Here is a 23,323-nt window from a genome sequence, read left to right on the forward strand (position 1 = left end):
ATGTCATCCTACGACAAGGAACCATGACTAACTCTAAGGAACAAAAGAGCATCCTTGGGAAAGACCACTGTGACCTGCAACACTGACTTGTCTGCTCTCCTCAAGACATAAAGTGGTAACTTCTCCAGAACCTCTCCGGAAACAGGGACTAAAATATTGACCAAGAAAGCCATGCTTTCACCAGGAATATTCAATAATTACATACATCTTTCTCTCATTGCCCCCAGTTCTTTTTAAAAATTTCTTATTGTGAAAATACCGTACAATTACATGTTCAAGGTAATGAGTACATTTCTTATCAAGCGTTGTTGCCTCCTCCTTTGTTTCCCTTTCCTATCCCTTTCCGTCTCCCCCTTCCCCGCTTCCCCCTCTCCCCACCCGCTAAAGTTATAAAGTTCCTTTTTCTACATAATGTCTTGTACATCTCATTGTTGCAGTGGGTCCACCTGTATCCCTATTTAAACAATTTGTTTTTGCCCTTCCCCTCCACAAATTATACCAACATCAAATACAATGAAAGCAGGGGTTATACCATGGGGGAGGGACATACAAAGCAACAAAGAAATCATCTTATAAATGTGTTAGAAACAATCACAAGAAAGAAAAACATTTGAATACTTATCTTGGGGTTCATTTCACCTAACATCGACTTATCTGACCTTTAAGTGGGCTACAGACTTACAAAGAAACTTCTCTGAAGAGGAAACAAGGAAGGCCAATAGAAACATGAAGAAATGCTCAACCTCTCTAGCCATAAAAGAAATGCAAATCAAGACAACATTGAGATACCACCTCACCCCAGTTAAAATGGCTATAATCAAGAACTCTAATAACAACAGATGCTGGAGGGGATGTGAACAGAAGGGAACCCTACTGCATTGTTGGTAGGAGTGTAAACTTGTTCAACCACTATGGAAAGTAGTATGGAGTTTCCTCAAAAGACTCCACATAGAGCTCCCCTATGACCCAGCAATCCCACTTTTGGGCATTTACCCAATGATCACAAACAAGACCATACTAAAGCTACCAGCATGACTATGTTTATTGCAGCATTATTTACAATAGCTAAGATATGGAACCAACCCAGATGCCCCTCAGTAGATGAATGGATCAAGAAAATGTGGTATATATATACAATGGAATTCTATGCCTCCATCAAAAAAATGACATTGCCCCATTTGTTAGGAAAAGGAAAGACTTGGAAAAAAATATATTAAGTGAAGTAAGTCAAGATCAAAGAAATATAGGTCCCATGTTTCCCTTATTTGCAATAACTAGTATATGTCTGAGACATGCAGAAAAGGTCGGAGAAGTCATTGTCCCCAGTTCTTTGTCTAAAACCTACAATAAAACCTCATGTTGGTTTCCTGAAGATATGCTGATGTTCTATCTTCCACTGACTCAAACCTAACAAGTCCTTTTCTAGCTCTTCCTTGCTCTTTATTTGGAATATATGGGAAAGTAGCCAGAACTGTTGTGTTGAATCCTAAAAGTTTGGGCTCTGGGTCTAAAACTCTACTTTCACTATTAGCTTGAGACAAGTTCTTCAGTACTTGAGCCATGGGGAAAATTTAAGATCCAAACCATAACATTATCTTCCCAGACATTCAGTGAATATGTGGAATTAAATTATGCTCATCATCCCTGGCTAGTTAGAATGGACAATACTATAAATTCAAACAAAAACAAATGTTGGCAGGGATGTGGGGGAAAAGGAACCCTATTGCACTGTTGGTGGGAATGTAAACTAGTGCAACTTGGACAACAGTCTGGAAGTTCCTCAATAACCTAAACATATATCTTTCCTATGACCCAGCCATACCACACTTGGGCATCTACCTAGAACATCACAAGCCTATATACTATAAAGAGACTTGGACATCCATATTTATTGCTGTACTATTCACAATAACCACATTATGGAAACAGCCCAGATGCTCCACAATAATAGATGAGTGGAACAAAAAATATGGTACCTATACAAAATGGAATTTTACACAACCATTAGAAAGAATATTATGTCAATTTCAGGAATATGGATGGACCTAGAACAAATCATGTTCAGTGAGGTAAGTCAAGCTCCAAGAGACAAAAGACACACATTTTCTCCCATATGTGAAAGTTAGATCTAAAATACACTGGGATATAATAAATTATACAGGATCCTAGACCCTTACACACAGAGAGACCAAAAGGTATTTTTAGGAGAGAATCGCAATGCATATATGCATCTTTATATTTATATAAATATCTATATGCACCATATACATGTATATATATATATATATATATATATATATATATATATATATATATGAACTCCAAGGTAAGTAAACAAGAGGTCTTTTTGTTGTTTTTGTTTTGTTATTTTTTCTGTATGAGTTATTCATCTGTCTATCTTTGGGAGTATGGGGAGGAGGAAACAGAGGAAAAGGGTGAAAAAGATCAGTGTTGGAGCTTACTAGACACTGATGAAAGTGAACTATACTGTACCGAAGACACTGTACAAAAGAAAATGTACTCATCACCTGATTGACCTAATGGCAATCCCTTATACTAACAATAAAGTAAATAAAAACAAATCATGTGTTGACCAGTTTATATGTGGATTGCTTTGTTTCTGATTTTCAATTGCTTCCTATCATTCCATTTTGGAACTTGTGGATTATCTAAAAGTCTATGTTTTTTTCACAACTCTCTTTGCAGTTGTGATAGCAATGGCAGATGAGGAAACAGAACTGGGAAATATGCATTTATATGCACAAATCAGAGACCAGTAACACACTTGGAATATACCAAAATGTATTTCATGGTAATTTACTGTACAAGCAGCAAATGTCATTTCAACTGTGCCTTAAGATTCACAGTTACTTTCACTTACATTATTTCTGCTTATAACTGTATGATGCATTCTAGATATAAAAAAAAGAAGAAAGAAAGAAAAAGATGAACTGACTCTCTGATATAAATGAGATTCTTAAACTTGCTCGTGCATCAGACTCAGTGGAAAGACTCCTTGAAACTGATCACAGGGCCCCCAGAGTTTCTGGCTGCATGCTGGTCTACAGTGGGACCCAGCACCCCCAATGATGCTGATGTTGCTGTTCTCAGCACAGCCACTCTGAGAAGTTTTGGTGTGGGGACAGGAAGTAAATGCAGGCGATTTTGATGCAAAAAAAATTGCTCTTTTTGAAATGCTTCTTATGTGCCTAAACTTCTAGAATAGACTAGTTCATAAGGAAATGACAATGAAAATTATTTTTACTCCTTTCAGACTTGGAGAGAAAGTTTACATAAATCTCCTCTGGGAAATAATTACTTTTCACTCCAGTCAGTACTTCCTAAATGGAAGCATCCATTCTAACACGTTGCTTTTCCATGCACTCAATTAGATGCACTGTCCACCCACCTTCACCTTCATAAACTTACATGTGTTTACCTTTCCTAATCATGTTGAGATGTGACTTTTCCATCGTCTGCACCTGAGAGTTTTGTTCCATGGCCTTAAGGTACTCAACACTGGATATCCTAATGCTCCCTCCTTTGTTTACAAAGCTAATATATCAAGTTAATTATAGTTTAGCCTAGCTGCATGAACTACAGGACCACAGGTCCTGCATGAGTACAGGTTTTCTTATATGTTAGCAATCGAACTTAAGCAAGTTACTCGACCTCTCTGGATCTTGATGTCCTTCAAGAGTGGGGATAGCTATCTTCTCACAGAGTTATTATTCTGACTGAGTTTCTATTTGTTAAGTACAGAATTGAATTAAGAGTACCCTGGCATGTTGTAACTAATATTATTATCACCTCCACCATCCCTATCACCCTTCTCACAACTGCCAGGTTGTTAAGCTTGAAAGACAAAAACTCATATAGCATTACAAACTGAAATACTAACAAGTATAGATGGCCCCAAAGAGCAATATAAAATTTCACATCATAATAAACTCCACCCTAGTATAGAATAACTGGGTGGCAAATCATAATTTGGCACCTACCATGCATCAATTGTTTTGCTAAATATTAATATTTTTCATTTAATTACTACATGCCTATATTTTCAGCTATTTATTCATCACCTAAAAGTCCTACATTTTTTTTCAAATTTGGCATTCTAAAAGTATGAATTCGTATACCTTAAACTTATTTTACATGCCATTTTCTATCTTGCTGATGTATGATAGCATTATAATCTATTGGTGCAAATCAGGGCTCTTCTGGCCCATGTTCTGCCTACTATTTTAAGAGGCTTGAATTCAGCGAGCTGTCCTTGAGCTTCTTTGCTCAAAGCCAGCTCTCCACCACTTTGAGTCACAGCTCCACTTCCCATTTTGGGGTAGTTATTTGGCGATAATAGTTTCATGGATTGTCCTGACCAGGGTTGGCTTTGAACTGTGATTCTCACCTCAGTCACCTGACTAGCTAAGATTAGAGGGGTGAACTATCAACACCTGGATTATTCTACCTCTGCATGTCTATGGTATGCTAGAAATAAATGGAAATAAAAGTCAGGAGCATAGCGAAGTTTTGAGATCAATTTTACAGGGTCATCAAAAAATGAAGTAGAAAGCCAGGCACTGGTGGCTCACACTTGTAATCCTAGCTATTCAGGAGGTTAAGATCTGAGGATTGTGGTTCAAAGCCAGCCCAGGTGGAAAAATCTCCGTGAGACTCTTATCTCCATTTAACCATCACAAATTGGAAGTGGTGCTGTGACTCAAAGTGGAGCTGAAGAGCTCAGGGACAGTGCCCAGGCCCTAGTTTAAGCCCCCAAAGCAACCAGCAACAACAACAAAAAAGTAGAAAATTCACATCGGCAAATGATCAATGAATATATTTTGGAGGTTATGTATTCTGTTCATCTACAGTATCTTCACAATTTCACCTCCACTGCTTATTCCAACTGTCTCTTGAATTTCATCTCACTTTTCAAGTTCCTTGATCAAAATTGCCTAGGACATGCAAAACTTCTTCAGCAGTATTGTGCATATGGTTCCTTTCATGAAAATGATCTTCTTCCCAGCCCAGTGGTAGCTCCATTTCCAATGTTCTTTATATGTTCTTTACTTTGCCAACTGAAATCCATATCTCTCCAGATTGATAGGATCTTTATCAATTTCTTCCTTTATATTTGATTTCTACAGAAGTAATTTCAGTAAGTGCATCCATACCAAAAAAAGCAGTGTAAAATCATCAGACATGATTACCATAAAGGCTTTTGCTAGAGCCTTCTGCAGTGGTTTTCTCAAACTCTTGTGCACTGGAATTCCCTGGACAACTCTACGGAGACTAACTCTCCAGTGCAGCCCAGGCATTGAGATTTTAAAAATATTCTTCAGGTGATATTAATGTGTAGCCAAGAAGTACTGCTATCTGGCAAATATGAAAGGAAGCTTTAAAATATTAATATAGTACTTTTAAATAGAAAATAAGGTTAAAATCAGATAATAAGCAGCTAGTACAACTTGAGCAATACATGCTGCTGTGGAACAGAAACAAAGAAATGACAGTAGACATGACTTTAGTGTAGATAAATGATACTAAAGACAAAGCTAGACGGGAAAATTAAATGCTGTTTTATTGAGTAAAGCAGAAACAACTTACATTTGTTTCTATATTGAAACTAGAAAAGAAGGATGGGTAAAAGATGGAGAAGAAAAACTGTCTGGAATAAGAGCCAAGAATGAGTCCGAAATATGATGAAGTGATACCAACTAAACCTAGTAGGGAACTCTGACAAAGATACTCTAAGTTGGCAAGTTCCCAGAGCTGATAAAACTGCATGCTGTGGAATTGAGCATAAAGGTTACAGATTGACCCATTGCAACAATGAGATGTACAAGACACTATGTCAAAAAACGAACTTTACAATTTAGGGGGGTGGTGGGCATGTAGTTGAGGAGGGAGGGAGGGAAGGGATGGTAGGGGGAAAACAAAGGAGGAGGCAACAATGCTGGATAAGAAATGTACTCATTACCTTGCTCATGTAACTGTAACCCCTCTGTACAATATGTTCACAATAAAAAACTTATTTTAAAAAAAAAGGTTATGAGGTGGAGTAGTGTTCAAATTCAAATGGCCCTGTCATCAACAATGATGCTTATGACAGCACCTGAAACTATCAAGAGACATAGCATCATGAAGCTGTGCTGAAGACACCACCACACTGAGGACAGAGGTGCCATCAGCTGGGGTATGCCTGTGACAAACAGGAGGTGTGGGTGCTCAGACTATGGGGAAATAATCCAATTTCTGGAGTTGTTTCCTTTAAAGTTTAAGTATAGCCCCACTCAGCCTATAATACAAAAGCTATCTCTCTCTCTCTTTGTATTTATAAGGTGCTTATGGTAAACCATGGAATGGGAGGATACAACTGTTATTAAAGCAATGCCTTCACAGAATCAGCATGTAAAGACTTCCCCTTAGCTTGATGCCTCCTCAAACTCTGTTCTTCTCCCCTCCTAGTTTTCTGCCATTGTTTCAAAACCAACGATGTATGAAGAAGGAGACACCATTTAAAATATACACTAAGTTTGAATCCCATAAGAAAAGTCAGATTCCCTGGGTCCATAAATCCTTTTAAAGGCTCATATTCTTTCAAGTACAACATTTCATTACAGTTACGACAATGTTATAGTAAGAGTTCTGTCATTGCACATCTTATCGTAGTACACATGGACAAGAGTAAATGATTTCATCTATCACATCATCCAATAACAAGTAAAATGTGCTGGACTGTGTTTCACTTCAGTGCACACTAAACTTAATATATCCCAGAAATGGTATAAAAACTAGTTTTTTTTAAAGTAAGAAGCATCAAACTTAACCAGGTATTGGGAACTTATTTTTAAATTCTATCCACTTGGGACACTGAGCAAGGAAGGACTGTAGTTCAAGATCAGTCCACGCTAAAAAGTTATTGAGACTCCTTCCAACCCCCAGCTGTTTGCAGTGACACATACTGCTATTTCAAGCTATTTGGGTGGCTGAGGTTGAGAGGACTGTGGTTTTAGGGCAGTGTAAGCAGAAAAGTCCATGAGAGTCCATCTCCATGGAGGGAAGCAACATGTAGTTGTCTGCCTGTGAATCTCAGCAATGACGAGAAGTCTAAAATAGGCAGATCTGGACAAAACCCTATTTCAAAAATAACCAGCAGAGGGGCTGGGAAGGTGGCTCAGTGGCACAGTGTTTGCCTTGCATGCATGAGGCCCTGGGTTCGATTCCTCAGCACCACATAAACAGAAAAAGCCAGAAATGGTACTTGGCTCAAGTGGTAGAGTGCTGGTCTTGAACTGAAGAGCTGAAGGACAACACCCAGGCCCGGAGTTCATGCCCCACAACCGACAAAAAATAACAGCAAAAAGGGCTGGGAACATGGCTGAAGTGCTAGAGCACCAGTCTAGCAAGCACAAGGCTTTCAATTCAAACCCCAGTAACTGATGGAGTATCAAGTCCCTGCTGATATGAGGAAAGAGAATCAAACTATCAGACATATAATAAGAGGAAGTATAAGTGGAAACCTATTTTGATGCTGGTTTTACACACATACACACACAAGCTACATTACAGTGTAATGTCATTATGGCAAAATATATTTGCATAACTAAGTCTAACCCAAACTGACATAACTCACAGATTTGTTAAAAAAAAAAAACAACAACAATAAGTAATAACCTAACATTTCACATGGCAGTGCTATTTCTAGTTCCTGGTTATTAAAGCCAGAGCAAAAATAGTTTATTGATCTGTTTACAACATTCTAAAGACAAGGCCTAGAACTGCTGTTTTGTGCTGACACAGACAAAACTGCTATGTTTGCAAGTGCACTTGGTTCCTCTGCCTGGTACATTTGAGGCACTCAGAAGTGACACCTCCCAAATTCACTGACTTGATCCTCCTTCCCACCATCAGTGCATCTTCCCACCACCCTGGAAGGGACATTCACTGAAGGTTCTCAAAACAAGACAAGCACACTGTGTTAAATAACCACATTCACAAAAGATCTCTTTTGAACAAACGAACACCTGCAAATTTCCTTACACATGGGGATAAGTTGAGCCTGAACTTGAAATTGATGAACAAATGACAAGAGTGATGGACCCAAAAAGAAAGGGGGAGTAAGAAAGAAGAAACCAAGAAGTGTGCAGAGGAATGGTAAGAAGATATAACAGAATTCTAATTCTGAAGAACGAATTCCTTAAGTGCTAAGTCTTATCAAGGAATAAGCACCCCCATATGAATTTGCTATGAGCTAACAATGCGAAACTCTTGGTTCAGGGACTGTGAACCCTAGCCCCTTTACTACTTAGACACATTCATTTCTAGATATCAATGCTTTTCTCCTGCAGTACTGAGGCTCAAACCCAGGGTAATATACGCATTGTAGGCAAGTGCTCTACCATCTAGTTCCATCTCCAGCCCAACACATTCAATTACAGAGTTCTAATAAATCTCTTGAATAGCCAGTAGACATCAGGGGACTGACTCTCTTCAGTGGTAGACACATTCACAGTGGACAGTGCAAGAATGAACCTAATCCTGACTGAAAGCTGATTCTCCAAGAGGAGGAGCTTTTATGACCTTCAGTGTCTCTCTCTTCAGTGTGGACTTTTGGAATAGGTGTACAGTCCCAGAGTAAACTCCAAATAATACCCAAACTCTGTTCCTGCTAAAGATTCCAGCAGTCCAATGCTGTGTAGTTCTTTCAAAGAAAGCATGGCTCTTATGATCAATACTCATACTTGTTGTGTATAAGAAAGTCTATACACACCAAGCAAGACATTTTCCCATCTGTCAACTGCCCTGTTTTTACTATTTCCTGATTCTCTTTGTATAGAGAAGACTGCTCTGTTTCCTTTACATAGGTTTCCTGCCATTGCAAAGCACTACTAACTGTCCTTCTGCCTATCTCCAAATTCCAATACTACTAGCTCATGAAACTGCTCTTTGCAAAGTCTCCTCTAGGACTTCCCAGCAATTCCAACCCTGGTGTTGGTTTGACAGAGTTCAAAGTTCCTCATAAAGACTCTGCATGGAATCAGCCCAGATGCCCCTTTGTGGACATATGGATCAAGAAACTGTGGTATTTATACACAATAAAATTCTATTCATCCATCAGAAACAATCATATTGCACTATGCATAAGAAAATGTAAAGACTTTGAAAAATTGTACTAAGCAAAGTAAGTATGACTCAGAGAAACATAGATTGCTTGGTCTGCCTCATCTGTGGCACCTAGAATGCACCTATAAATCTACAAATAAAGACGCTGGATGAGACAGGATAAATTATACAGATGTTTAGGCAGTCACAGTGAGACAGAAGAGGATATTCTTAGGAGAACAAACACATAGTTACAATACCGATGCACATCTGATCATATAAAATAATATTTATCAAAATGAACTTCCAGAAATGGAAATAAGGAGTTTTTTCTTTGTTGCTGCTTTTATTTCCCTTTTGTCTCACTTGTTTCATTATCTGTCTTTGGAGGGTAACAGGGAGCACAGAAATGGTGGGAGATATGATGAACAAATCCAGCAGCGGTGCTCACTAGACAGTATGTTGAAAATGAACTACACAACTTGTAGGTGGGGACAGGAGGGAAAAACTGGGAGGAGGAGGAGGAAAGGGATGACACTGTTCAAAAAGAAATATACTCTATCTGATTTATGTAACTGTAACCCCTTTCTACATCCCTTTAATAACAAAATGCATGAAAAATAGTATGCATGGCTAAACTGCCATTTAAGTTATGCTAAACTATAATAATTTGAATAATTTGAATGCTGGATTCAAATTCTATTTTAATATTTTGTCACTGTGATTGAGGATAAAAATTTCCATTAATTCATTTCCATTAATTTTCCATTATATTGTAGAATTGGAAGAAACTTGCCTATTTTGTCAGGTTAAAAGAACATCAATGGTGAAAAATATTTTTCCTCATTTATTCTGATATGCATTCATCATTCAAAAACATGAGTGTTGGGCTGGGAATATGGCTTAGTGGTAGAGTGTTTGCCTAGCATGCATGAAGCCCTGGGTTTGATTCCTCAGTACCACATAAACAGAAAAAGCCAGAAGTGGTGCTGTGGCTCAAGTGGTAGAGTACTAGTTTTGAGCAAAAAGAAGCTCAGGGACAGTGCCCTGAGTTCAAGCCCCAGGACTGGCAACAACAAAACAAAACAAAACAAAACAAAACAAAGCAAGCAAGCAAGCAAGCAAACAAAACACCATGAGTGCCAGGTAGACCTTGGGAATACTGTGAAGAAAATTAACATTATCCCAAGATTTCTTAGTTATCATTTCTAAATAGTACTACTTACTTGCAAAATAACTTGGTCTATCTCAAATGTTTTCATTATGGGAAAAAAATGAATTGGGATGAGGCCAAACTCATGGAAAATAAGCATACCACCACAGATCATTGAATGCATATATTATAATCACATAAGAATTATCACAGGTAATATTGAGTGCTGAAATGTTTGCTGTTACTTAAGGAGTGCTAGTACTTTGCTTTTACTTTGCTCTCAATAAGGAAGATGAAGAAAACAAACAAAACCCATTAATTACTTGACTACTACTGAAGAGTAATAAAATTCTGTACGACAAAATTTTCATGCCAAGCAAAAAAAACCCTGCAACAAGTGGAAAAAATATACTGAAATAATATCAAAAATACTCGTTAGCACATAAAAGGTAATTCATGTTTTTCCATCTTAATTGATGGTGTGTGTATTAGAAGGCATAGGAACTTACACAAACAATTTGCTTACCAAAATGAGGTCCACTATAAACACAAAAAATAGAACAAAAAAGTCTTTCCTTATTTTTAACAGGAAAGGAACACAGAAAGGAACATATGTGCACACAAAAGAATAACACACTTGAATAATAAGTCAAAAACTAAAATATCCCATTAGCCTTTTTTTTTCTTTGAAGATTGGTAAAGTAAAAAGTTATCAAAATAGAAAAGGACACACAAAAACACACTTCAACTACTTGTCTGTTTGGACCTGATTTGACAGACAGGTTTAATCTACTTTCTCCAAGGTCACGATGTCAAGGTGAGGGATGAACGGTTCCCACCACTGTGTCAGGCTGGCTGTCATTATTTGGAGAAGTAGGGTGCTCATCCACTTGGGTCACTTTATCTGACCTTAGGGGAGGAAGTTCGTTATTGGCTTCCTCTTCCCTAGGTGATACTGCTTCCAGCAATTCATTCGCCATTAGAACTTGCAGAGATTCAGCTCCATTTTCAATATCCCCTGGAATCCCCAAAGCTTTCAGAATATCACATTTGCACATGGGGCATGTGCCATGGGCTAGGATCCAAGGATCAATACAATTCTTGTGGAAGAAATGTTTACAAGTCAGAATTCGAATTGTATCATTAGGCTTATAGGGTTCAAAGCAGACTACACAGTTATCCCCGTTAGGATTTAATTCTTCATCCCCTTCTTTCAACACTCGAAGTTGAAGCTGGCTAAAAGCTCTCTTAAGATTGGTGGTTAATCGTTGCCACCTCCTGTTCTGCATCCTTGCTATCCAAACCCTTCGAACGTGGTAAGAGATGAAATACGTTAAAACAGCAGTCGTGGCAATCATAAAGGAGATAAAATAGTGATTCAACCAGATGATGTGTTTTCTCCCTACCTCCACTGTGACTGTCACACGAACTCCTTCTTGAATTAAATGTAAAATTTCCATGCCTTTTAAGTTACCAATCATAACCACCACAGTGTCTTCAAATGTCTTATGAAACATGGGGAATATCTGATTGCCAGTTCCCGGAAAGTTATAGATGATCACTCCACTGGCTCCTTTCTCGGTTGCCACCTTAATTTTCTGGGTGAAGGTACAACTTCCCCGTTCAATAAGTGCAAGCCACGTCTCTGTATTCTTTGATCTCCTGAAGCTGGTTCGAGGATTACATGCATTTTGAATTTTTCCCTCAGGTGGCAGTAGAACACCTGTCACTCTCTTCAAAGAGGAGCTTTTCCCAAAGACTCCAGTCTCCCCCAATTCTGACAGTATGCGGTTCCCAACATGAAATGATATGTTCATGTAAGCAGTCCAAATTGCACTTGCTCTACAACAGTTCTGACTGAAAAGCCAAAGAACACTAAATTTCATAAGCCAGATAGTTGCAGTGTCGTTGTTTTCCCAAGTACCAATCTTACGGAGATTCATCTCTCTGCCTAGTGACTTAAGAACCAACCCCCGAAACTGGTGTGGCTTCTACATCTGTTGACAATCAATTTAGAAGTAGGGGGGGAAGAAAATCTTCTGGGCCAAAACAAGATCCATGGTCTTCCAGCATGCTTTTGTAAGAAATTCTTAAAGATGTCTTGAGTTTCAGATGTTTTATTAGAGAGAAAGGAACAATTTTAGATTGAAAAAAAAAATTCCTAACCTCACTACTGTAGCATTAGATTCTACTTACTGTTACATGATGTGATTATGACCTAAAAGACCAATCGACCAATTGGGTCAGGGCTCAGAGCATGCTGTCAGTTAATTGGCTCCAATGTTTCCAGTGGGAGGAGTGTTTCTTTGTTAGGACGGATTCAAACACTGAGCTACCTGCAACAGCTACAGGTAGCTAATACTAAACCAAAAACTAAACATAAAATTTATTTAACATGCTCTTGTGTTAGGACGGATTCAAACACTGAGCTACCTGCAACAGCTACAGGTAGCTAATACTAAACCAAAAACTAAACATAAAATTTATTTAACATGCTCTTTGGAAACTTACAAATATATAAAACATTACTGTATAATTGTCATTTTTTTCCTTCAGTGAATAAAGTACTTTTGAACTTGGCCCCTCACTCCAGTCAGAGGCTGTTCCTCTTTTCTGCTCTATTTCTTCTTCTTTGCTTTCTCCTTCTTTGCTACATCTTTGTTAAGCTTAAAAAATAAAATAAAAATGTAAATAGTTACAAACTAGCATCATGAACAAATGAGAGATAAAGGTGGAGCTCAGTAACCTAGTTTTACATCACAATGTGTCATTGTTGACTTTTTTATATACCATTGTATTGTAACTGATTTAATTCAAACTTTCTCCTGTTGAGGGGATTTATCTTGTTTGGATTTTTTTAAAGTAGGGTATCTTGCTACATCGACTTCTGTCTCACTTCCTTTTACTTAGAATGACAGCACACACACATGGCTGTGTGAAGACAAAAGGCCCAAAGACTAATTACTTAAGAGATGTGAATTTCTCTGAAGACCTTGTCAATGGTTACTAACCATAGTCTGAAGGAAGAGGAGAGAAGATAGATGGAGAAACAAAATAGATCAGTTCTAGCTCCGCAAAATTCCTTTTTTAAAAAAAAATACTGCTATTCATTTTTTTAAAAAAGAAAACCCTGTAAGGTCAACAGTTAAAGTAAACCACTGACAGCAGCAATGGGAAAGGTCAGTAACAGACAAATTTAATAGAATTATTAACCAGAAAACCTCTCTTGTGGAAGACTTCTCACATACACTGACAGTTCTGCCTACATTCTCAGGTTATAGGCACACAATGACTTTACAGCTAAAGAATGACATGAAAACATGGGCAGCCATAGCTGCTGTCACATACTTTCTTGTGGATGTATCAAGTGGTTCTCTTTCAAGAACTGAGAAACTAAAGACAAAGCTTTTGTCTTGAACACAAATATCTCTGGCTTCGATGTTTAGGATATGCTAACATTTTAGTTGGGCCACACCAACTAAGCCCATGATTATGATATGTGAATCTGCAGTTGGTAAAAAGGCAGAAAAGAGCAGTGTTCTATGGGCCCAACAAAAAAATAGCATAAAGACAGTATTGCCAGGTGTTGGTGGCTCATGTCTATAATCCTAGCTATTCAGGAGGCTGAGATCTTCATGATTTGAAGCCAGACCTACCAAGAAAGTTTGTGAGACTCATCTTCATGAGCCCCTGTCCTCTCCCTCCCCACAAAAAGAGTGGAAATGGAAGTGTAACTCAAGTGTAAGAGTGCCAGTCTTGAGCAACAACGGACAGTGCCGATAGAAAACGTTGAGCTAATGATGACTGATCTTCTCTAAGGCCACTGCACTGGCTTTATTACCACACAACCTGCCTCCACACCCTAAAAATGTAATCAGTAAAAGTGGTTCTACATAGCATCCTCAAAGAGATTTTCATCGAAACACCAAAACACTAGACTTTTGGCCCCTCTGTAATATGGTTTTTTGTTTTGTTTTGTTTTTTTTATTAGAAAAGAGAAAGAGCCAAAATGAAGCAAAAGGTAAGAGTATGGGAAGACAGTGGAACAACATTTCAGCTTCACTATTATCAAAACCCCAATCAGAGACATTCACTATGGCTGAGAGAAGAAAAAAGGACAACCACTAGGGGTGCTTCTAGATAGACATCTGTTATCATAGCTGATTTATTATGCTAGTATTTAAAGGGATCTGGCAAACAGAGTGAATTTTTACAACATTTTCCTAAATGAATCCTATAAACTTTAAAACTTTTACTTACATAACCAAAAGTATTATCACCTAATTATTTGGAATTCATTACCCACCCAATTAGTAGCTATGGAAACCAGATTTCCTGGTTATTAATAAAATTAATTAACTATGGCAAATTAAATGAGGATCTAATGCTATAATTACATTTATTCAGCAGACATAAATGATTGGAAACCAAAAATTAAACAAAATACAAAAACAGCATAAGAATATTTTTAGGAAATTTAAAAACAGTTTACTCCCCATTGTGTCAATGTCATAATCTGGGTAATTTGTAGATAAAGATCAGTAATATGTTAGCTTATACTCATGTGCTTATCCTCATTGACAAAAATGTATAACAACTAGACCCAATCCAAAAGACAACAGTTCAAGAGTTGAGCACAACATGGAGTTTTATTTTTAAAACACGAACCTCACCCTCTTTAATATTTGAGTAGAGAAGTTGAAGTGGAAATTGTCTTTAAGTTGCAACAAGAGAATTCATCTGATCGTAAACCTTAGAAAGATCTGGCTATCTCTTCTGCAGAGTCTCCAGTTTCCTTAAGATTTCAGAATGTCACACTTGCACATGGGACATGTCCTATGAGCCAAAAGCCAGGGGTCAATGCATGCCTTATGGAAAAAATGCTTGCAAGTTAAAACACGCACTACATCTTGGGGTTTGTACATGTCAAAACAAACAACACAATTGTCCTCATCTGGATCCAGCTCCTTATCTCCTTCTTTGAGCACTCGAAGTTGAAGCTGACCAATAGCTCTCTTCACATCAGCCTTTATCTGCCTCCGTCTCCTGGTCGAAGTATTGGGAACTCTGGGTCTCCAAGCACAATACAAAAAAAGGTATGCCACCGTGGCTGCCAGGAAGGTAAACAGAGACATGACGTAGTGGCTCAACCATGGCATGTGCATTCTTCCCACCTCAATGATGATGGTCACATAGACTCCTTTCTGGATCAAGTGCAAAAGTTCCATGCCTTTGAGGTTTCCTATCATCACTGCAACTATATTTTCTGTTCCCTGGTGAGACATAGGAAATACTTTGTTACCTGTACCTGGGTAATTATAGATGATCACCCCGTTTGCTCCCTTTTCTGCAGCTACATTGATTTTGTGGGTAAATGTACAGCCTCCCCGTTCAATGAGGGCTAGCCACGAGTCTGCTTGTTCAGGCCTGCTGAAATTGGTCAGTGGATTACAAGCATTCTGATTCCATCCTTCCGGAAGTACCACTGCACCAGACACCCTTTCCAGAGGAGAATGATTCCCGAACACTCCGCTCTCTCCTAGTTCCGAAATAATCCGATTTCCCACCTGAAATGTTATATTCAGGTGAGCTGTCCATATTGCTTTTCCTTTAGAGTCAGGAAGGCTAAGTAGTAGAAAGATGCTAAGCCGCAACAGCCGACACAGAGTAGACCTATGAAGTGGAGTATGTCCAAGTGGGTTCATTCCTCCATTTATCTATTAACTATCAAACATGAAAAACAAAACAACAACAGTTGTCAAAGAAAGTAAAGATGTTCTCGCTTCAGTAGTTGGCAGTAGATTACTGAAGCACAAAAAGGGAAAAGGTCTTCACAGATCAAAGGTTTGTTGTTCCTTCCAGCATTTTTATTCTTGGTAGACTATCTTTCTTACAGTGAAACAAGTTAACAGGAGTTATTAGTAGCATAATGTGATTTCAAGAAAACTATGACTTCCTAATGGGGAAATTGTGACATCAGAGGAAGTTGAGCCAATCCTAGAGTTGATATTAGTGTACTGCATACTGACATCTTATTGGTCAAAAGCTATGAAGCAGTGAAGCTGTATACACACACAGATGTATATATCTTCAGTATTTATTCAGATTAATGTAGATATCAAAGTGAACAACCTCTTAGGCAAAGATTAAATGAACAAAATTTCATTTTGAAAAATCCTGGAGTTTCTTCTGTAAGTATGGGTTTATTGAAAAAGTATCTTCCGCTATTTGTCTTTGATTGAAAGGTATGCTATTTGTTCTTTCTTTGTAGAAGGCAAGGACAGAAATCATTCATATTAGCTGGGCACTGGTGGCTCATGCCTGTAGTCCTAGCTATTCAGGAGGCTAAGATCTGAGCATCGCAGTTCAAAGCCAGCCCAGGCAGGAAACTCTGGGGGACTCTTATATCGAATTAACCACCAGAAAATCAGAAATGGCACTGTGGCTTAAGTGGTAAAACACTAGCCTTGAGCTGAAGAGCTGAAGGACAGTGCCCAGGCCCAGAGGTCAAGCCCCACCACCAACAAAAAGAAAAGAAAAATCATTCCTTAATGTACCTGACCAAGCACCAGTTCTCATGTATGGCTCTTTGCCAGTCAATCTGGAAGAAAATCATTTCCACCCACTTCCAACATTAGATACAATCAGGCCTAAGGAGTCCACATAAGGGAAGCTTAATAAAATCATATATGGCTAGCATGATGCAGGGACACTTTGCAAGGTAAATTCAACTTTATCATTGAAGCAGATGCTAAAAACCATGTGCTCATTAACTACTAATTACGGAGCATGTATTAGAAGAAAAAAAAACCATATACAATCCTACTCTTGTCAAACTACCACCAAGCTTTTATCATTGCCAAAATATCAATCAAGGATGATACCTCCCTGGCATAGAAATAGAGAAATCAGCTGGGAGCTGGTGGCTCATGCCTGTAATCCTGGCTACTCAGAAGGCTGAAATCTGTGGAACACAGTTTGAAGCCAACCTAGGTAGGAAAGTCCATGAGACTCTTATCTCCAATTAGCTACCCCCAAAGCCAGAAGTGGAGATCTGGCTCAAGTAGTAGCACACTAGCCCTGAGCAGTTGCTAGGATCTGAGTTCAAGCCCCAGGACCGGCAACACCAATAAAAGAAATAGCTCTAGGAACCTGTTAGTCTATGAAATATGATTATTTATTTTATCTATTTTATCAGAACTATTAGGTTTCTAGCCTCAAGCCAGTGTGTGATCATTATGACTGATTTGCTCCTAAATTCAGAGAGAAGTGGGAAAATTTCTCTGCCAAGGGCCACTTCGACATTTATAACATAACTCACAGGCCATATAAAATTGTCAATATAGGCAGATGGCTTTAGGCATTCCCGGAGAAGCCTCTAAGAAACATAGTAAGTCCATCACGTCATCTACCAAACGATTTTGTGGGCCTTATATAGCCCATGAGCCAGACATTCCCTACCCATGCTACTAAGGATGTTCAAACACGGAACAAAGAAACTGGCTCTAAAGGATCTGTTTGAGTGATTTCTATGGTCAGACTTTCCATCCATAGACAAATACTTTCCACTGCCTTGTTACAACCCTCATAATCATTCTCACAGTTGAGAATGCTACAATAGCAACTTATCTAAACTTCCAAGCACAATTAAGTTCAACCATAATTACATCCAATGCCTCACCAGACCAAAAAAAAAAAAATGTAATGAGTCACAGCAGTAATTCTGTTTGCTTCACATCTCAGATAGCCACTTCTACTTAAGGACCTATATCCAAGACTCTAGGGGAGGATATAAGTGTTCAACTTGCCTCTTTTTGACTAGCATCAGGCTTGAAATTGCTGTTCCTTTCAGTCAAATGGCCTAATGTTTTACTTGCTTCTACTACAACAACCAACACATATTACCTCTCTCAGAATTCATCCCCTCTGTATTACACATTGCAAAATGGCACCAATTCTGAACTGATACTCATGATATGGCTTGGAAGGTCTATGCGATTTACATATGCCCTGAACTCTGCAGTAACCTGATGATGACAGACTAACTAGTGAGGATAATGGTATGTTAGTTTCAAGCCTCACCTTCCAGAGGCCTTGAACTCTGCCCTTACTCTCTCCAAACCTTGGTAGTCTGAAATGATCAGGGCAAGCCTAGTAAAAGATGAAAAACTACTTGGAGGAAAACCAGTTTGTAGACAGGTAAATGTGTGAGACCTCCAAATGATCAGAGATGTGCAGATGATCCTCAAGTGATCAGAGACACCTGAGTAGGTCTAGTCAAGTCCTAGAGACTCCTAATAGATCAAAGACTACTGAGAAATAATAGTATGTTGACTCTTGGGAAGGAGGCTCAGTGGTAGAGTACTTGCCTCATATGCATGAGGCCCTGGGTTCGATTCCTCAGCACCACATAAGCAGAAAAAAAAGTCTTTACATTCTGAGTAGTTGAATATATAGTCTAGAAGTTAAGGTAGGTCCCTCTTACCTCTACACATGTATTAATTTCATCAGTTTCTAATGAAATTAAATCTTATTAACGTTAGTTAAAACTTAAGATTTAGTAGTGTATCTAGACTATTCTATGTTCCAAGTGAGGGTTCAATTAAATTGATAATGCCATTATCTTCTATTTTCCCTCCTGCAACATTGTTTATGCAATAAACACATCTACTTAGTTTCATCATCACATAAATAATCATTTTGATAAGTAAAGAATAGTTTAGAGGGCTGGGAAGGTGGCTCAGTGGTAGAGTGCTTGTCTTGCATGCCTGAGGCCCTGGGTTCGATTCCTCAGCACCACATAAGCAAAAAGAAAAAAGCCGGAAGTGGCACTGTGGCTCAAGTGGTAGAGCGCTAGCCTTGAGCTGAAGAGCTGAGAGACAGCGCCCAAGCCCAGGGTTCAGGCCCCACGACCGGACCAAAAAAAAAAAAAAAAGAATAGTTTAGAGTGTGAATAATAAGGTCAAACTTCTTCTACAGATTTAATACTCAAGAAACTTGATTTTTTTTATTAGCCATGACTGAATGAAAAGATAAATGAGTACTTGAAATCCTACCAAAACCTTTTATATTTTAAGGAACAAATCAAAGCTACTCATTGAACTGAAGCCAAGATCTATATAACATTAGACCTTTAATATTAAATTTTAACATTTATTGAAACATTAACATTAAATTGAAACTTTTTTTCTCTTATTCAATCTAACAAGTAAGAGAAGGATGGTAATAAACAGAGTAGAAATTCATTTCAACCTGTAGAGGGGATGGGGAAAAACTTACATTCTAAATAAACACACAAGACTAAGGACAAAAAAATGATGGTACAGTTATCTCTCTTAGGACTTTGGTGAAAAAACATCTTATTTTAACTACTAAAACTGGATTCCTGCTATGTACCTGTGGCTCTCGCCTGTAATCCTAGCTACTCAGGAGGCTGAGATCTGAGGATCGCGGCTCAAAGCCAGCCCAGGCAGGAAAGTCCGTGAGACTCTTATATCCAATAAACCACTAGAAAACCAGAAGAGGTGCTGTGGCTCAAGCGGTAGAGCGCTTGCCTTCAGCTGAAGAGCTCAAGGACAACACCCAGGCCCTGAGTTCAAGCCCTATGACCAACAAAAACAAAACAACAACAACAAAAAAACACAAACTGGATTCTTGTTTGAAAGATTGGAAATATGGCAAAGTATTAAAAATCAGAACAAATACATCCAAGCAGAGTCTTTTGATTTTAATACTGGAACATATTTCATGTTTCTTAAGCTACTCTGCTCCTCTTTATAATAATATGGAAAGGTGAGGACAAAGTGGATATGGTAGCTAGCTGCTTTGTGGACTGCCATTTCTAAGTTGTCCTAAAACCTAAAGTGGATTCAAGATCTTCCTAAGCTACCATCAATCATGACAGATTTGAATAAGCTTTGTCTTCCTTAGATAAGTCCCAGGAGCACAGTGAACTACAGTGAGCTCTTAGCAGTCAGAAACAGCAAAGCAGAGGTGATTAAGGAGATTTCCCCCATTTAGATCCCTTCCATTTTTCCAATCTGCAGATCAAAAAAACACTTCCTCTCTTTAGGGGATTGACTTCCTCTCGAGAAGCATCAGGGAAGAAAAATGGTGTAGCCTTTTACCATAGCAGAAATGGTGCCTTGAAGCATGGGGCTGGCTAGAATTGTAGAAAATCTAGGTTCTTCTATTTGCTAGCTGTAGGAGGGGAGCCACACTGCGTCTTGGTTTTCTCTTGGGCAGAATGAGGAACTCTAGTCAGCTTCTTGGAACACTGGGGAATGTCAGATGGCTTGTTTCTCCCTCATTTATAAATAAAGCCACTGATCTCACATCAAGAACCCTGCTCATTCGATAGGTCCTTAATTAAATGGGCCTCTTCCTCATTTCAATTTCACAAAGTTTCTTTTTGTTATTGCTCACTTGAAAAAAATTCTTCTTATGCTTCAGGACCCATCCATCTCAATTGTCCTTACCAAAACAACCACTCACTTCTATGACATATTAAGATGCTTGTATTTCTGTCTGTTCTTTAAGCTGTTCTAGAAAATATTGCATTATTGTCTTATTTTTTTAAGCCTGTTTTCTTCTTACTATCCTTAGCATGGTAAAACTTGATCAAGGGCCATGAAAAAAAAGTTTGGCCTTTTAATCACTTCCACATCAAACTACTAAGCTATATCAGCTGCTTTGGAAATGTTTGTTTTTTTTTACAGCCACCAATTTAAAAAAATTGACAAGTCTTCCCTCAACTAAGAATTATATTGACAACAGTTGTCCAGGAAAAGGCGTATTTAACATCACAGGATCAGAGCCCAGATGCCTTACATTTTCTCTCCAAAAGTCAAGAATAAATAACATCCATATCTCTATTTTTGAAGTATGTACTTAATATCCAGTAATACATAACCAAAAGTTACAAACTGTTTCAGACTTATAAGGAAGCTGCTTTTACTGGGTTTAAAATCTTTTAATTATACAAACTGTTTCAGACTTATAAGGAAGCTGCTTTTACTGGGTTTAAAATCTTTTAATTATATGAATGAATCTAGATTTACTAGTCTCAGGATATAGACATAGGTTTAAAAATCTTTATCTCCATATATGTAAGTATATACATGCATATACATACATTTTTAATATATATTTTTATTGTAAAGATACTGTACCAGAGGGGCTAGAGTTACATGAGCAAGGTAATGAGTCCATTTGCTATCAAGCTTGTATATACATAATTTCTATATACATGTGGTTATAGCCATCTATAAAGGTCAATATCTTTCTCAAGTCACAAGACAAATGGTCACTATCCACCACGAATTGTATCACATTGATTATATATACCTCTTGGTACCTCAAAAATACCTTTAACATCATAACAATAGGAATGTCTAAAGCAAGAAATGTCTAATTGTAACAAACTCCATCTCAAGAGAGTGATCTTGAGGTGACTATATGCAGAAAAACTGTACAGTCCCCTCAAAACTTCCTTGCTTATTAATTCAGTCCCAAATGATATTTCTCTACTATGAACCATTCTAATATGCTTTTAAACTTTGTATTCATATTAGAATATATTATAAATAATATATTATCTCTATATAAATACATGATGAGCAATATATTAAGATCTTATATATGTATAGTATGTAAGATATTTTTATAATACAATATACTATATATTACATATATAGTATATATTAGCTACATAATATATAAGACATAATAATATATACTAGATCTCTCATATGATAGTATTAGGTATTAGGTATTAGGTATTAAATATATATCTAAGATATATATTTTTTAAATCAAAATAAGGGTTCATGCATCTTAAATTATCAAAGACTAGGCGTCTAGTTCGAATAGTGGAGCACTTACATGAACAGCAAGAGCAATGCTGTAAATTTAATCCTCACTACTGACAAAAAGCAAAATAAAAGCAGAAATAAACATTATTTTCCTCATTTTGTTACATCCTTTGCAAATAAATTATTTCCCCGTGATATTTTTCTGCAGGTGCTAAAAACGATGTTTACTTTTCCTCTCTTATGAAAGTTGTATTTATCATTCAAATGGCAGGCTTTTTGAAGGAGTTTGATGAATTTCTCTGTAGTCCTATGGGGCCTAGTACATTGTATAAAATTATTTACTTATTTTATTTGATATAATAAAGGTAATTCCCTGGCAGGATTAAGCACCTGCCATGTCAGGAATTTTCATATCCCTTCCAGGGTACAATCTAAGATCTATCCAATACCTACACTATTGATATTTTTCTCATGCATTCAAGATATTTATTAAGAACCCAATATGTTCACAGTTCTAGGGCTAAGGCTAAGCAATGAGCAAAAAAGAACAGTACCTTGTGTTCATGAATCTTTCATTCTATATTCCAAAGATCCACAGATGAGGTCAAGGTTATATCTTTATTCAAGAGGCTGACATTCTAATGTGATAAATATGATAAATATGTTTTGAAGTGAGTACCAGGAAAACACTTGCTAGGATGGCTTATAAATAACAGAAATTTACTTAACATAGTCCTCCAGTCTGGGAAATCCAAGGCAGATTTAGTGTTTGTGGAGGGTCTGTGTTATGGCATATAGATAGCTCTTTCTCATTGTGTTTTCAAGAGTTGGGAAAGATGAAGGTGTCTCTGAGGTCTTTTATAAGGGCTCCAATCCTACTCCTGTGGGCTCAGCCCCTTGCCTAATCACCTCCCAAGGTACCATATCCTAATTCTATCACTTGGGAATAGAACAGGATGTCATCTTTTAGAACACAGTATCCACAATGATAAAACCAGTCCCTAAAGCAGACAGTTTAACACATAGTTTTGACATCTAGGCCCCACTTTTCTAAGTGCATACATAGCCAAAGCTCCTAGATTCAGATCTCATATAACGTTCAAGCTTCTAATATTTAAAGAAAAGTCTTTGTTCTATACATTTTTAAGATTTTCCTTCTGCAGTTTTCTGATGGACAGAGATTAAATTTCAGATTTAATTACTTCTTTTTTTTGATAGAATCTCTTTATGCAATTTGGGCTGGCCTTGAACT

The 23,323-nt window shown here is 37.7% G+C and overlaps 3 protein-coding genes across 11 annotated transcripts in view; all 3 read right to left on the minus strand.

The window, feature by feature from the left end:
- The window catches only part of Cadps2 (calcium dependent secretion activator 2), a 423,408-nt gene that overhangs the window by 279,463 nt on the left and 120,622 nt on the right, over window positions 1-23,323 (minus strand). The gene's annotated exons all lie outside the window — the stretch shown is intronic.
- Rnf133 (ring finger protein 133) lies at window positions 11,016-12,439 on the minus strand. The gene has a single exon (XM_069997292.1). It carries the CDS (start codon window positions 12,199-12,201, stop codon window positions 11,071-11,073), a length of 1,131 nt encoding a protein of 376 aa, XP_069853393.1. The 5' UTR covers window positions 12,202-12,439; the 3' UTR covers window positions 11,016-11,070.
- On the minus strand, window positions 14,889-16,194 carry Rnf148 (ring finger protein 148). Its single transcript, XM_069997293.1, has one exon. The coding sequence runs from the start codon at window positions 15,961-15,963 to the stop codon at window positions 15,055-15,057; it is 909 nt and encodes a 302-aa protein (XP_069853394.1). The 5' UTR covers window positions 15,964-16,194; the 3' UTR covers window positions 14,889-15,054.

The sequence above is a fragment of the Dipodomys merriami genome, unplaced genomic scaffold (genome assembly GCF_024711535.1).
Source record: "Dipodomys merriami isolate MVZ:Mamm:240054 unplaced genomic scaffold, mDipMer1.0.p SCAF_5, whole genome shotgun sequence".
NCBI classification, from domain to species: Eukaryota; Metazoa; Chordata; class Mammalia; order Rodentia; family Heteromyidae; genus Dipodomys; species Dipodomys merriami.

Coding starts and splice junctions, on each gene's coding strand:
- Rnf133 (XM_069997292.1), bottom strand. CDS start 12,201: ATGAATCTCCGTAAGATTGGTACTTGGGAAAACAACGACACTGCAACT.
- Rnf148 (XM_069997293.1), bottom strand. CDS start 15,963: ATGAACCCACTTGGACATACTCCACTTCATAGGTCTACTCTGTGTCGG.